The sequence below is a fragment of the Macrobrachium rosenbergii genome, chromosome 1, assembly GCF_040412425.1.
Source record: "Macrobrachium rosenbergii isolate ZJJX-2024 chromosome 1, ASM4041242v1, whole genome shotgun sequence".
NCBI classification, from domain to species: domain Eukaryota; kingdom Metazoa; phylum Arthropoda; class Malacostraca; order Decapoda; family Palaemonidae; genus Macrobrachium; species Macrobrachium rosenbergii.
The window spans coordinates 60,670,057-60,683,971 of NC_089741.1; the positions used below are offsets into that span (position 1 = coordinate 60,670,057).

Sequence of the window (13,915 nt, forward strand, 5' to 3'; positions counted from 1 at the left end):
CTTTGCAAACAACCAAAAACAACATCTTAGTTCAGGAAGAAAAAGGTATTTAGGTTATGGGATTGTGGGTAGCTCTTTTTCTCACTACTGAATTTGCAGCTACAAAAGGACCCAGCGTGTAATAGTCTTCATAAACAGTCTGTACCTGTTTAAGGTAATGTGAGGCAAAAACAGACTTGCTCCTCCAGAAGGTCATATCCAAGATACTCTGGAGGGACCTATTTTGTTTAAAAGCCACAGAGGTTGCTACTGCTCTGACCTCGTGTGCTTTAGAATTTTAAATTTTGTGGTCCGCTTCCTACATCCCGGATAGCATCTTTTATTAATGTCTGATAAAAGGACAGAGCATTCTTAGACATTTTAAAAAGAGGGTTTTTGACAGGCACCAAAGCCCTTCTGAATCCCCGTAAGTCTTTTTGTCCTTTCTAGATAATATTTTAGAGCTCTTACTGGACACAGAGTTCTTTCTTTTCCTCACCTGTGACATCAGTCAGGTTAGGAATCTCGAATGCTTTTGGGCCAAGGTTGAGATGGACGTTCCATTTTTGCCAGAAAATCTAGTGAAGTGAGCAAACTGCTTTGCCTTGTCTAAAACCTATAGCTGTTAAGGCATGATCTCACTTACGTTTGCAGTAGCTAAACTGACTGAAAAGGAGTTTTTTTCAGTGAGATCTTTTAAGGATGCCTTTTGTAAAGGTTCAGATCTATCACTCGTGAGGAACCTCAGGACCACGTCTAGGTTCCGGCCGGTGATTCTTGTACCCTCTCCTTAGATGTATCGAGGATCTGAGAAGGTCTTGGAGGTCCTTATTGTTAGAAAGAGTCTAAGTTTCTGTGTCTAAAGACCGATGCTAACATACTTCTATACCCTTTAATGGTTGAAGTTGAAAATCTAAGTTATTCTAAGATGAAGAAGGAAGTCTGCTATCTGAGTCACAGGGTACTGGTAGAGGATACAGAGTTGTTTCTGCCATCCTCTAAAATTTCCCACTTGCATTGGTATACCTTAATGGTGGAACACCTCCTTGCTCTTATCGCACTAGCTGCCTCCTTGAAAAGCCTCTGCTCTTGCGAGTTTTAAAGTCTGAAGCAGTCATGTGTAGCGCTTGGAGGTTTGGTGATACCTTTCCAAGTGGGGTTGTTTGATAGATCTACTCTTAGCGGAAGTTCTCTCGGGTGTCTACTATCATTCCAGTACCTCTGTGAACCAATCTCTTGTTGGCCAGTAAGGAGCGACTAGAGTCATTCTGTGCCCTCGTGCGGCACCTAACTTCTGTAATACTTTGTGGATAATTTTGAAAGGTGGGAATCGTAAACGTCCAAGTGTGACCAGTCCATGAGGAACGCCGTCTATGCAAGCAGCCTCTGGATCCGGGCGGGGAACAATAAGTTTCTATCCTCTTCGTCCATGCTGTGGCGAAAAGGTCTATGCTCGGTCGCCCCCAAATCCGCCACATGCTCTTGCAGACGTCCTGATGTAGCATCCATTCTGTGGACAGGACTTGATTCTTCCTGCTCAGCATGTCTGCTCTTACATTTCTCTGCCCTTGAATAAAACGGGCTAGTAGTATCACATTCTTCTCCTTCGCCCAGAGAAGAAGCTTTCTTGTTGTCTCGTATAGAGATTTGGAGTGAGCGCCCAGAGAAGAAGCTTTCTTGTTGTCTCGTATAGAGATTTGGAGTGAGTGCCCCTTTGTTTGCTGATGTAGGCCAGCGCTGTTGTGTTGTCGGAGTTGACCTGCACCACTTTGTTTTTTACTACCTGTCGATCTATTGATTGAGCTAGAAGGATCGCTGTTAGTTCCTTCTGATTGATATGCCAAGACTCTTGCTGTTTGGTCCAAGAGCCCAAGACTTCGTTGACTCCCAGAGTCGCTCCCCATCCTGAGTCCGATGTGTCGGAGAACAACACAGGTCTGGGTTCCTCTGTTTTAGGGAAAGGCCCTCTCGTAGCTTGATGGGGTCGTTCCACCATTTTAGATAATGCCTCACAGGATTCGAGATGGGGATACACTTTGTCTCCAATTCTTTTCCCTTGTCCCAGTTCCGATTGAGATGGAACTGTAGCAGTGAAGATTCAGTCTCCCCAAGGAGACAAACTGCTCTAGAGAGGGAAGGGTCCCCAGCAGACTCATCCATTCCTCACAGAGCATGTTAGTTTCATAGAAGCTCTGGATCTTTTCTAAAGGCTTGTTCCGTTCTTGTCAGCAATGGAAAAGCCCAAAAGTCTGACTCTGAATCCCTCATCCCAAGGTATAGAACTCTTGGGATGGACTCAGTTGGGATTTTCCTTGTTTATAGAGTAGGCCCAGTTCTTCTGATAACTGGATTGTCGATCTGAAAGATCCTTCAGGCAGCGTGTGTGGGAAGGGAGCTCTGAGAAGCCAGTCGCCTAGGTATAAAGGAGATTGATGCCTCTCGTGTGCAACATTCCTGCTACATTGTTCATCAATCTCATGAAAACTTGAGGAGGTGCTTAGGCAAACAAAGAGCTCGAAATTGGAACACTTCTTCCTCGTGAGCGAATCTCAGATATTTCTTGGAGCTCGGGTAGATCGGATATGGAAATAAGCATCCTGCAGATCAATGATACCATCCAGTTGCGTTCTGTCTGACTGCTGCTAGGACAGATTTCGTAGTTTCCATTGTAAATTTTGTCTTTTGAATAAAAACGTTGAGAGCACTCCACGTCAACACTGGTCTCCATCCCCCGAGTTCTTGGGAACCAGGAATAGCGTTAGCAAAATCCTGGGGAATCCATGTCTTGAACTCTTTCTGCGTAGCTTTCTTTGCAACAGAAGGGTTTGCTGTTGCAGAACCTCCGCTTCGTTTTCTTCTTGTATTTGGCCGAAAGGTCTATCGGTCTTGATGCAGAGGGTTTTCGAGGAAGGGATCTTGTACCCCTCTTGATCAACTGGATGGACCAGATCCTCTCCTCTCCTCTCCCACACTTGCTGCCAGAAGTTGTTCAGTCTGGCTCCTGCAGCTGTCTGAAGGAGACTCCATCAGACTCTGTCTTCCTTTGTCTGTAGCCTCTTTTTCGTTGATCTTCTCCCAGCAGATCTTGGTTTCCCTCTACTGAGGGATTTGAAACGAAGGGCTGAGAGACAGAGCTTCTCTGTTCTTTCGCAAGGCTTGGCTCGTTGGCAGTACTTTTTAGCTGTTTTTCGTAATCAAGTCCTGTGGCCTTTTGTGATAAGGCCGCTGTGACTTCTTTACCAGCTCTTGAGGGAACAGGTGAGCAGAAAGAGGAGCATAAAGGAGTTCTGATTTTTGAGTATTAGTTACTCCAGTGGAAAGAAAAGAGCAAAGATGTGCCCTTTTCTTTAAGATCCTGGAGAAAAGCACAGCCAGCGTTGGCACCACCTCTGAGAGCTTTATCCATGCAAGCCATTCGTGTACCAGGTCCTCCGTGTCTGCATTCTTGCTGGCATCAATCTTTACCCAAGGCTCCCAGGGTCCAGTCAAAATTAAAAGCCTCAAAGGCCCTAAAAATTCCTTTGAGAAGATAGTCCCATTTCAGAAGGACCAAAACAGACGACTTCATCATAGCTGCGTGGGAAGCTTCTACTAAGCTCGAGAAATCCCTGGGAAGAAGAGGGAACTCCTAGGCCAGAGATTCTCCGTTTTGCACACACGCTGATCTGAAGCTAACAGCTTGGCTGGGGAAAAGGAGAACACCGTCGACCTAGATCTTTCTTAGCATTCATCCACTCTTCCATCACCTTTAAAGCCCGCTTTGGATGAGCGAGACATAACCATTTTCATAAAGAAGTTAGTGAAGTCTTTCTTAAAGTAAATTCCGATGGAGAGAACGGAGAGGCTGGAATGAAGTTATCAGGAAAAGTTCATGAAAACTTTCATTAATCTCTTTAAATCGAAAAGGAATGTTGGACTTTTAAAAACATTCCTCGTCCGATATGTCATCCACCGGTTGTCTAGTGAGTGGGCAGATCGTCTTCCGTCATCCAACTGCTTGTCCTGTTATCGGGTAAAGTCCTCCTTTGTATATTGGAGTTCAGTTTCATGTATGTCACCTTGACGTTTGGCGTCCTGGCGTCCTGTTAGAGCATATTGGCGTACAGTTTCTTGGCGCCTGGTGTCTTGTAGGTTATCTTCTAAAAGATTAACTTCCGTGGTACAGTCTCATGACGGCGTCCTGCGTCCAGTGCTGACGCCTGGCCCTGGAGTAATCTCTTGGCGCCTAGCGTCTTGGAGTCCACCTTCTAAAGACTAGCCTCTTGGTATTCAGTCTCATGACGCTTGACGCCCTGGCGTAACCTCTTGACGCTTGACATCCTGCAGACCAATCTGCAGACGCCTGGAGTCTTAGGTCTCTCCTCTAAAAATCAACTTCTTGGCGCCTCTGATTTCATGGCGCTTGGGAGTCCTGGCGCCGAACTCCTTGACCTGGCGTCCTGGCGCCTGTCTTCTTGAAGATCAACATCTTTGCGTCCAGCCAAATGGCGCAGCGCCTTGTTGTTCAACTTCTTTGTGTCCTGGCGTCCAGCCTTCTGGCGTTCACTGTCTCACAACCTGTGAGGTCGCCGAGAACTGGCGCGCAATAGAGCATCTGGCGTGGCTCCTCCCAGGTTGACGTGCAAGCGATAGTAACTTTGAGCAGGACTAATCTTCTTTTCTCGTTGGCTGTACCGCTGATCGCTAAGTCACGAAACTGGCGCCCATGCGACATCTGTCCTAAGTATCTTCCGGATGGCATACGCAATCGGAGGAAGAACCGTATCCTTCTTCCTGCAGGCTGTAAGACTTGACCTAAGAGCCGAGTTTCTGCTGCATGTCTTTAATCAGTTGTAATTGTGGAGCTTCCTGCTGTTGGGGACAGACCGGGAAGAGACAACTTTATCTATCAACTTTCTCTCAACGTCCGTAAGATTTGTGGAGTATTCTGGGGCGAATACCAACCGAGGAAGGGGAGGGCATGTACAGAGGGTAGTAATGCATCCACCTTCTTGCTGTCAGGCGTCCTGGATCGAACCTGCAGTTTCGTCTATTCTGGCGGGTGAGCTGCCTTCGGAGTTGGAAGGAAAACGCTCTGGACTGCTCCAGTGGCTACACCCTGGAGCTTGACTTGTCTCTCTATGACGCCCTTCAACGTGAAGTTTTCACTTCAGAGGTCTCGATTCTGATTTAAGGCGCCAGCCCGTCTGGGACTGCGTTGTCGAAGACGAAGAACAATTAACCTGCGCCTTTTCTATGGCGAGGTGAGCATCCTGGGAAGCGTCAACAGGTGCGCTGAGGGACGACCGCTCAGTAACTAAAGCCTCTGCCTCCCTTGATCTTCGACATTCCTTCTCACAGGGTTGGTGAGCTGGAAGAGGTCCAGGACTAGAGCGCAACCAGGACCGACCAGGTCACCCTCCACTGCACTTGCACTAATCTTTTCACTTTTAGATCTCTCATATCGGACCATAATTTTCCCTGTCTTCTGCAAGGATTCTACCCATTTCCTGGGGTTTGAATGGCCCCCATCATATCCTGAAGAGTTGGTTCTTTATTACCTGTATCAGAAGGGGAGTTAGAAATTACCGCTACTGGGAAGAGGTCAATTGGATTGTTAGGAATGGGGGCAAGGAAATATCCACAACCCTTGACTGTCCCTTGAAGAGTGAGATATAGAACTCTTGGCTCTTCTGAGCGGTCTCTTTCAAGTTTTCTCACATACCGTTGTAATCTAACCATTCTCTTTCAGACAGACCCAAACATTCCCCTCACATCTATCGTCAATTCACAACTCTTACCTCTACATTTTACATATTTGATGGGGATCCAAAGAGGCTTTAGGGAAGTCTAGTCTTACATCCTCACACACATTCTTACACTGGATGAAGAGTCAGACATGTTGAAAAATCAAAGAGATCCAAAACACAAGCAGAGTTCAAACCAATCAGTATCTAAAAGTCTAAGAATAATCCAAAAGAATCAAGGCGTTAAAGCCAAAGCCAAAGTGTACTTCACCAAATAACTGAAAAAACACAGGCTGCAGTGAAATTCCAGCGATGTCACCGTTCACGAGCGGCAGGGAAGATCTGAGGAATATGTAGAATGTTCCAGTTACCTGGGTAGAGGGCGCACAGGTGGACCACCTGACTACCGATCGGCGTTGCCGCGGTTTTTGAAATTCTGCCGTCCGTCAGGACTTAAGCTATATATAACTACCAGGTCAGTTAGATGTTTGAAAATACATATATGTAGCACAACATTACTGTACTATGTAAATTTCTGTACTGCAATATATAAATACTAATAAAAATACTGTGTGAGAGAGAGAGAGAGAGAGAGCATAGTAAGCATGAAGTTTACCTTAAAGCACTGAGATGTTTAACCCTTAAACGCCTGTTGGACGTAGCAAGCGTCGACTAAAATTGTCTGTTGAATGCCTAGTGGACATAGCAAACGTCGACTACAAAAATTTCAACCTTCGGTCAACTTTTGACTCGACGAAATGGTCGAAAACGCAATTGTGTTAAAACTCTTACATTCTAGTAATATTCAATCATGTACCTTCATTTTGCAACAAATTGGAAGTTTCTAGCACAACATTTCGATTTATGGTGAATTTTTGAAAAAAACATTTTCTCTTCATGTGGCATAATCAACCGATAATTTCAAAAATTCTTTGGTCATTTTGCTTTAATTTTTGCACTGTTCTATATTAGCCATTACATAAAGTTTTATAAAAATGTATTGCAATTTCATGTACAATACAACAGAAAATAACTCATGGTTGTAGCTTTTATCAGTTTTGAAATCTTTTTCATATAAATCATGATAACTGCCAAAAATTTCAACCTTTGGTCAACTTGACTCGACCGAAATGGTCAAAACGAATTGTAGCTAAACTCTTACATTCTAGTAATATCAATCATTTACCTTCATTTTGCAACCAATTGGAAGTCTCTAGCAATGTTTCGATTTATAGTGAATTTTTATGAAAAACTTTTTTTCACGCCCGCGCCAGAAATTCTTCGTCACGAATGTTTGCTTGTTTTATATTAGTCAATTCATAAAGTTTTATATAAGTTAAATGTGCGCAATTCACACAACAGAAAATAACTCATGGTTGTAGCTTTATCAGTTTTGAAATATTTTCCTTATAAATCCACGATAACTGCCAAAATTTCAAGCTTAGGTCAACTTTAACTCGACCGAAATGGTAAAAACGCAATTATAAGCTAAAACTCTTACATTCTAGTTAAATTCAATCGTTTACTTCATTTTTCAATAAATTTGAAGTCTCTACAAATATTTCGATTTATGGTGAATTTTTAAAAAAACATTTTCCTTACGTCTACTTGTAACTTCGGCGAACATCTCAGAAATTCTTTTAGGCCTCGTTGTAAGTAATATTTGCACCGTTTTATATTAGTCGATACATAAGTTTTATATATGAAAATGTGCACAATTTCATTTTACAATACAAGAAAAAATAACTCATGGTTGTAGCTTTATCAGTTTTGAAATATTTTCATATAAATCACGATAAATAGAAAAATTCGACTTTCAGTCAACTTTAACTCGACCGAAATGGTCAAAAAACTGCAATTGTAAGCTAAAACACTTACAGTCTAGTAATATTCAATCAATTAGCTTCATTTTTCAACAAACGGAAGTCTCTAGCACAATATTTCGATTTATGGTGAATTTTGGAAAAAATTTTTTTCGTCCAGCGCGTTACGAATTCATGCATCATTTTGTGATAATATTTTTCTGTGTTGCTAAAATCGTTTAAAATTTGTTATATACCAAAATCATCGCAATTTAGTGTACAATACAACTAAAAAAATTAAGTCATTAGCTTTAACCGTTTGCTTACAGCGTGATTTGTATACAATTATATAAGAGTTTTTTTTTGCTGTCATATATTCAATATTTATATGATAATGATATTTTTTAAATTTCTGATGATTTGCATACTAAACTTCAAGCAGTGACAAAAAAATGAGCCAAAAATGAAACTCTTAATCTTAAAAACTAAAGCGTGCTGTGATTTTTGAAAAAAAACTTTTTTTAAACCGGTGCTAACTCACCGAACGCCGCCGGCATACGGAAGACGTTTTTGTAAATAGGACTTCGGCGTTAAAGGGTTAAGTAGACACGTGTAAGCTAAGCTTACAAAGCTTTCCGTAACAAAAACACAATCACACAACTTTAATTAAATTTACTGAAAATCTTATAACACAAACTTTTGAACACATTCTTATATCTAAACTACAATTTTGGTTTTTTATTTTTATTTTGTTTGCAAATGTAATCATTCATAAATTCATTGTCTCCTTCAGAGGCAACCATAGGAGGAGGGGGAAATGGAGAAGAGTGAGAAGAGGGAAGACTACTGAGTTTTAGAGTAACTTCACACACACACAAGATCTACTTTAAATCTGTTTGCCTGCCTTAATAAGACAGAAAAAACTGTTTTTGGAAAAGCAAAAAATAATTGACTTCAACATTTTTTTTTAAATTTAAACATTCTTTTCTTCTTCCTCTCTCTATAAATAATGCTTGATTTGGTGGCAGTTGGAGAAAAAATGTGCCTGTTGCTTGAGAGTTTTGGTTGTTTAAATACCAGAAACAGAGGAATTTACTGTACTGCTAATGACTACAATTTTCTGTGAGAAAATTGAACAGGGACAGAAAAAGTGTGAAAGTATAACTAAGTTAACATTTTTGCTGCCTCATGCCTTTCAATAGTTCAAGGGCTATACGTACTAGAGACTTCTGAACTCTATAAAGACTAATGTCAGTTAAACGCTTGAACTGTCCCTTTCCTTTAAAATAACTAACAATTTTCCTGTTCTCCTTAACCTTACTCTTTTCACTGAGAAACATGTTTTTCTCAATACCACATAAAGAAAAATAGAATCACATACCTGCTGGGCAGAATCGAGCTTCAGGGCCATTGAATATTTTGTAATTTCGTTCCAAAGGTACATTGTCATTTTTTAGTGTAAGATGTGGTGGCTGATCATGGTCATGGTTAGTTCCTGTCAGTGCAACAGAACTCAAAAGATCAAAACTAATCTCCCCATCAGGTTTAGGATATGCAATTTCCTTTGACTCACTTGCTGGCTTCAGACTATTTGCATCAGTACCTGAAATTATACACAGGTGATCTGAAAAGTCATGGAAACTGAAGGCTAACTACCTAAGGAGTTAAATGAAAATGAGAAAGAAGAACTCACCAAAGTAATTAGGGTTACCTTCTAAACTTCAAAACTTGTGTCATTTTGTTGAACAGTTTTCATGGTCTAATTAAGACAAGTTTTTTTTTCTCACTTTGTTTAAAACATATTCGGAAATTTTCTAATCCCCTCCAAGGAAGCGTGGTATTATACACCTACCATGGCTAACTGCAGTTTTCTTAAAGTAACTTTTATGGTACCCTTTTCATGCTCTAACATTTTCATAACTTACACAATCACACAAATGTAAATATAATCAAGATGGATCAATCCCATAACTTCCATTCTCTATTTGTTCTTGAGCAATAACATAACCATCAAATATCAAAACATCTCATAGTTTTTAACACATGTTCAAACATCTCATAGTTTTTAACACATGTTCTTAAGCAATAATATAGCCATCAAATTATCAAATCATTGAATTTTCAGTCTCAATTGTTGCAGATTAAAAATTGCTTGAATAGGATGACTAAAGAAAAATCTGCCTAAACTCCTAGTTTCTTTTGAGATAAAAAAAAAAAAAAAACAATTTGGCTACCCATAAAAACCTCTAGATAACTGATGCCGTTTACTACAGAAATTAATGATAATAAGCAGTGAATGTAATTAACCCTTTAACGCCGAAGCCCTATTTACAAAAACGTCTCCCGATGCGGCGGCGTTAGGTGAGATTAAGCGCTTGAAGCGGAAAAAGTTTTTTCAAAAAATCACAGCACGCTTAGTTTTTAAGATTAAGAGTTCATGTTTACTCATTTTTTTGTTCCCTGAAGTTTAGTATGCAACCATCAGAAATGAAAAAAAATATCATTATCATATATAAATATTGGAATATATGACAGTGAAAAAAAACTAAGTATAATTGTATACAAATCGCTGTAAGCAAAACGGTTAAAGCTAATGACTTAATTTTTTTAGTTGATTGTACACTAAATTTCGATTATTTTGGTATATAAAAATTTTAAAACGATTTTTAGCAACACAGAGAAAATATTATCACAAAATGATGCATGAATTAACGAACGGACGTAAAAAATATTTTTTTCAAAAATTCACCATAAATCGGAAATATTGTGCTAGAGACTTCCCGTTTGTTGAAAAATGAACTAATTGATTTAATATTACTAGACTGTAAGTGTTTTAGCTTACAATTGCAGTTTTCGACCATTTCAGTCGAGTTAAAGTTGACAAAGTCAATTTTTCTATTTATCGTGATTTATATGAAAATATTTCAAAACTGATAAAAGCTACAACCATGAGTTATTTTTGTTGTATTGTAAATGAAATTGTGCGCATTTTCATATATAAAACTTTATGTATCGACTAATATAAAACGGGTGCAAATATTACGACAATGAGACGAAAGAATTTCTGAGATGTTGGGCGAGTTACCGCGGCAGACGTAAAGGAAAATGTTTTTTTAAAAATTCACCATAAATCAGAAATATTGTGCTGAGACTTCCATTTTATTGCAAAATGAAGGTAAACGATTGAATATTACTAGAATGTAAGAGTTTTAGCTTACAATTGCGTTTTTACCATTTCCGGTCGAGTTAAAGTTGACTGAAGGTTGAAATTTTGGCAGTTATCGTGATTTATGTGAAAATATTTCAAACTGATAAAAGCTACAACCATGAGCTAATTTCTGTTGTATTCTACATGAAATTGCACACATTTCATATTTAAAAGTTTATGTAACGACTAATGTAAAGCGATGCAAACATTACAAACATGGCGAAAAAGAATTTCTGAGATGTTTGGCGAGTTACTTGGCGCAAGAGCGTAAGGAAAAATTTTTTCAGAAATTCACCATAAATCGAAATATTGTACTAGAGACTTCCAGTTTGTTGCAAAATGAAGGTACATGATTGAATATTACTAGAATGTAAGAGTTTTAGCTTATAATTGCGTTTTTACTATTTCGGTCGAGTTAAAGTTGACCCGCTTGAAATTTTAGTTATCGTGATTTATATGAAAATATTTCGAAACTGTAAAGCTACAACCATGAGTTATTTTCTGTTGTATTGTACATGAAATTGCGCACATTTCCATATATAAAACTTTATGTAACGACTAATATAAAACGGTGCAAACATTACGACAACGTGTGAAAAGAATTTCTGGCGGACGTAAGAAAAAGTTTTTTCAAAAATTCACCATAAATCAAATATTGTGCTAGAGACTTCAATTGGTTACAAAATGAAGGTAAATGATTGAATATTACTAGAATGTAAGAGTTTTAGCTTACAATTGCGTTTTTGACCATTTCGGTCGAGTCAAAGTTGACCGAAGGTTGAAATTTTAGCAGTTATCGTGATTTATATGAAAATATTTCAAAACTGATAAGCTACAACCATGAGTTATTTTCTGTTGTATTGTACATGAAATTGCGCACATTTCATATATAAAACTTTATGTAACGGCTAGTATATAGAACAGTGCAAAAATTACGACAAAATGACGAAAGAATTTGAAATTTTAGGCCGAGTTACGGGCGTAAGAAAAAGTTTTATTCAAAATTCACCATAAATCGAAATATTGTGCTAGAGACTTCCAATTTGTTGCAAAATGAAGGTACATGATTGAATATTACTAGAATGTAAGAGTTTTAGCTTACAATTGCGTTTTTGACCATTTCGGTTGGTCAAAGTTGACCGAAGTTGAAATTTTTGTAGCCGGCGTTTTGCCATACGTCCATCGGCATTCAACAGACAATTTTAGTGACGTTTTTCGACGTCAACAGGCGTTTAAAAGTTAATACACTCAAGTACTAAATGCTTCTAAAACAGTTTACATAAAATTAAATCAATTAAATGTCAGGCTCTTCCCTTTACATCTAATGAGTTTTCTTCACCCTTCTCTAATTTTGTGCAATTTCTGCCCCAGTTACCATGTGATCTGGTCCTCCTCTAAGCCTGATTCACAATCTTCTAGGTTTCCCCACATTCTGATATCTGGTTATTTCCACATTAACTACTACTCTCCTCATCAAGTGTCATGACCAATTCAATCTATGATCTATTAGTTTGTTGTTAAGATCTGGAAATGTCATTTCAAAGCTACTTGCTTATTCATAACAAGATTTATCCACTGCATTCCAGCCATGACTCTCAGCATTTTGTAATCTCCCCATTCTTCATTTGTTAACTAAAACCTCATTGCATTAATTTTTTTTTACAATAAAATATTCATATGTACATGTGTCATCCAGCAATGTTGTTTTTTATAAAGACAGCTACATTTCTATTTTTACTCCCATCTCAATTATAGAAAGTCACAACCGAATATGTCACCAAAGTAACAAATGTCACTCTGGTGTGATGTGAAGGATTTCCCTCAATAAGGGATATTCATAAGATACCTCCTTGACTGGGCTTGAAGGTAGTTGATTGTACTGTATTATCCATTTCTAGCTACTCATTTTGTTCTTAATAAAGACCAGGAAGGTCTGCAATCTACAAAGCACACCTCACACAGGTTGAAATGAGCCTAACAATCTCTGAGCTCTTATCATTCTACAGCTAGTCTGCAAGTGAAATAAGCTCCCCATCAACTTAAAGACAGTTAGTACTTTTGGTATTATGAACACCTAAATACAAAGTGATCAGAAATGTTTATTAGTACACAAACTTTTAACTTATGTCAATGGTATTTATTTCTGTTGAACTTCATCCACTGTCAACCAATGCCTAAAATGCTTATACAGTATTCTATAATGAAAATTTCAATGGCCTGGGAAATTTAAACTGCCAATACATTTTTTTCAGCCTGTAACAAAGAACGACCATGACCAGGGGTTACCTACTGATATTTACAAATCAAGCCTCAAATGAGTTGCTTTTTGCAACAACACCATATTAGGCCATACTAGGATAGAATGCATCCATACAACTATGCTAGACAACTTTTGAGCAAGTCCAAAGGGGAAGATTCAAGCTAAGAAATCTTAAATACACAATAATAATTTTGCTTCAATTGCCATCTGAAGGATGAAAAAAAAAATTCTTTTGTTAATTAATAAATGAAAATAAGCACACACAAATACTTCAATTTTAATGAAGATAGCTTGGCATATGAATCAAAATGTTGAGATTGAACATAAGCTCATTGGATTACAGAATCATGATTAAGGCTCCTGGACACTGCTTCAGTCTACCACAATGGCGAATGCTTAGCTATTCTAAGTGAGCCACATACATTCCTTGAACAAAGTAGGCTGCCTACAACTCACCCACCAATCCTAGTATTATGCCTAACTCTTCTGTAATGCTAAGAAATTTTGAGGCTAATCTTGACAATCTAAACCTTTAATACTCTCAACAGTCAAAACAAAAGGTCAGATCTCCAAAGGTTATAGCTGTAAATATATCCTAAGAGAAATATCAATCAAACAATCATAAAACCATATAAAAGCTGCATTATTGGTGAAATTAATACAGTACTTTGTTGTTACAATCTAGTAATAAATTAAATATATCACATAATGTAGTAAATATTGATACAGTTTGACTGTTATGAAATCTAGATAGTGAATACATGTACACTGTATCCTCCACATCCTGTTGAATTAGGATAAACATTCCTAGTGCACATACCGAGACCTTCATAAGACACTGCCTTGTTCCTCTATTGTATGATGCAGTAGCCTTCACAGCTTCACTGACACTGAACATTACTTTAACCTAATTACAACCACTGGAACCACGACATGCTAT

General features: G+C 38.5%; 1 protein-coding gene across 1 annotated transcript in view; it reads right to left on the bottom strand.

The window, feature by feature from the left end:
• Etf-QO (electron transfer flavoprotein-ubiquinone oxidoreductase) overlaps positions 1–13,915 on the bottom strand; it is a 72,573-nt gene that overhangs the window by 2,771 nt on the left and 55,887 nt on the right. The window contains exon 10 of the mRNA XM_067104677.1: positions 8,889–9,110. Within this exon, the coding sequence (XP_066960778.1) occupies positions 8,889–9,110 (222 nt within the window). The remainder of the gene's footprint in view (positions 1–8,888; positions 9,111–13,915) is intronic.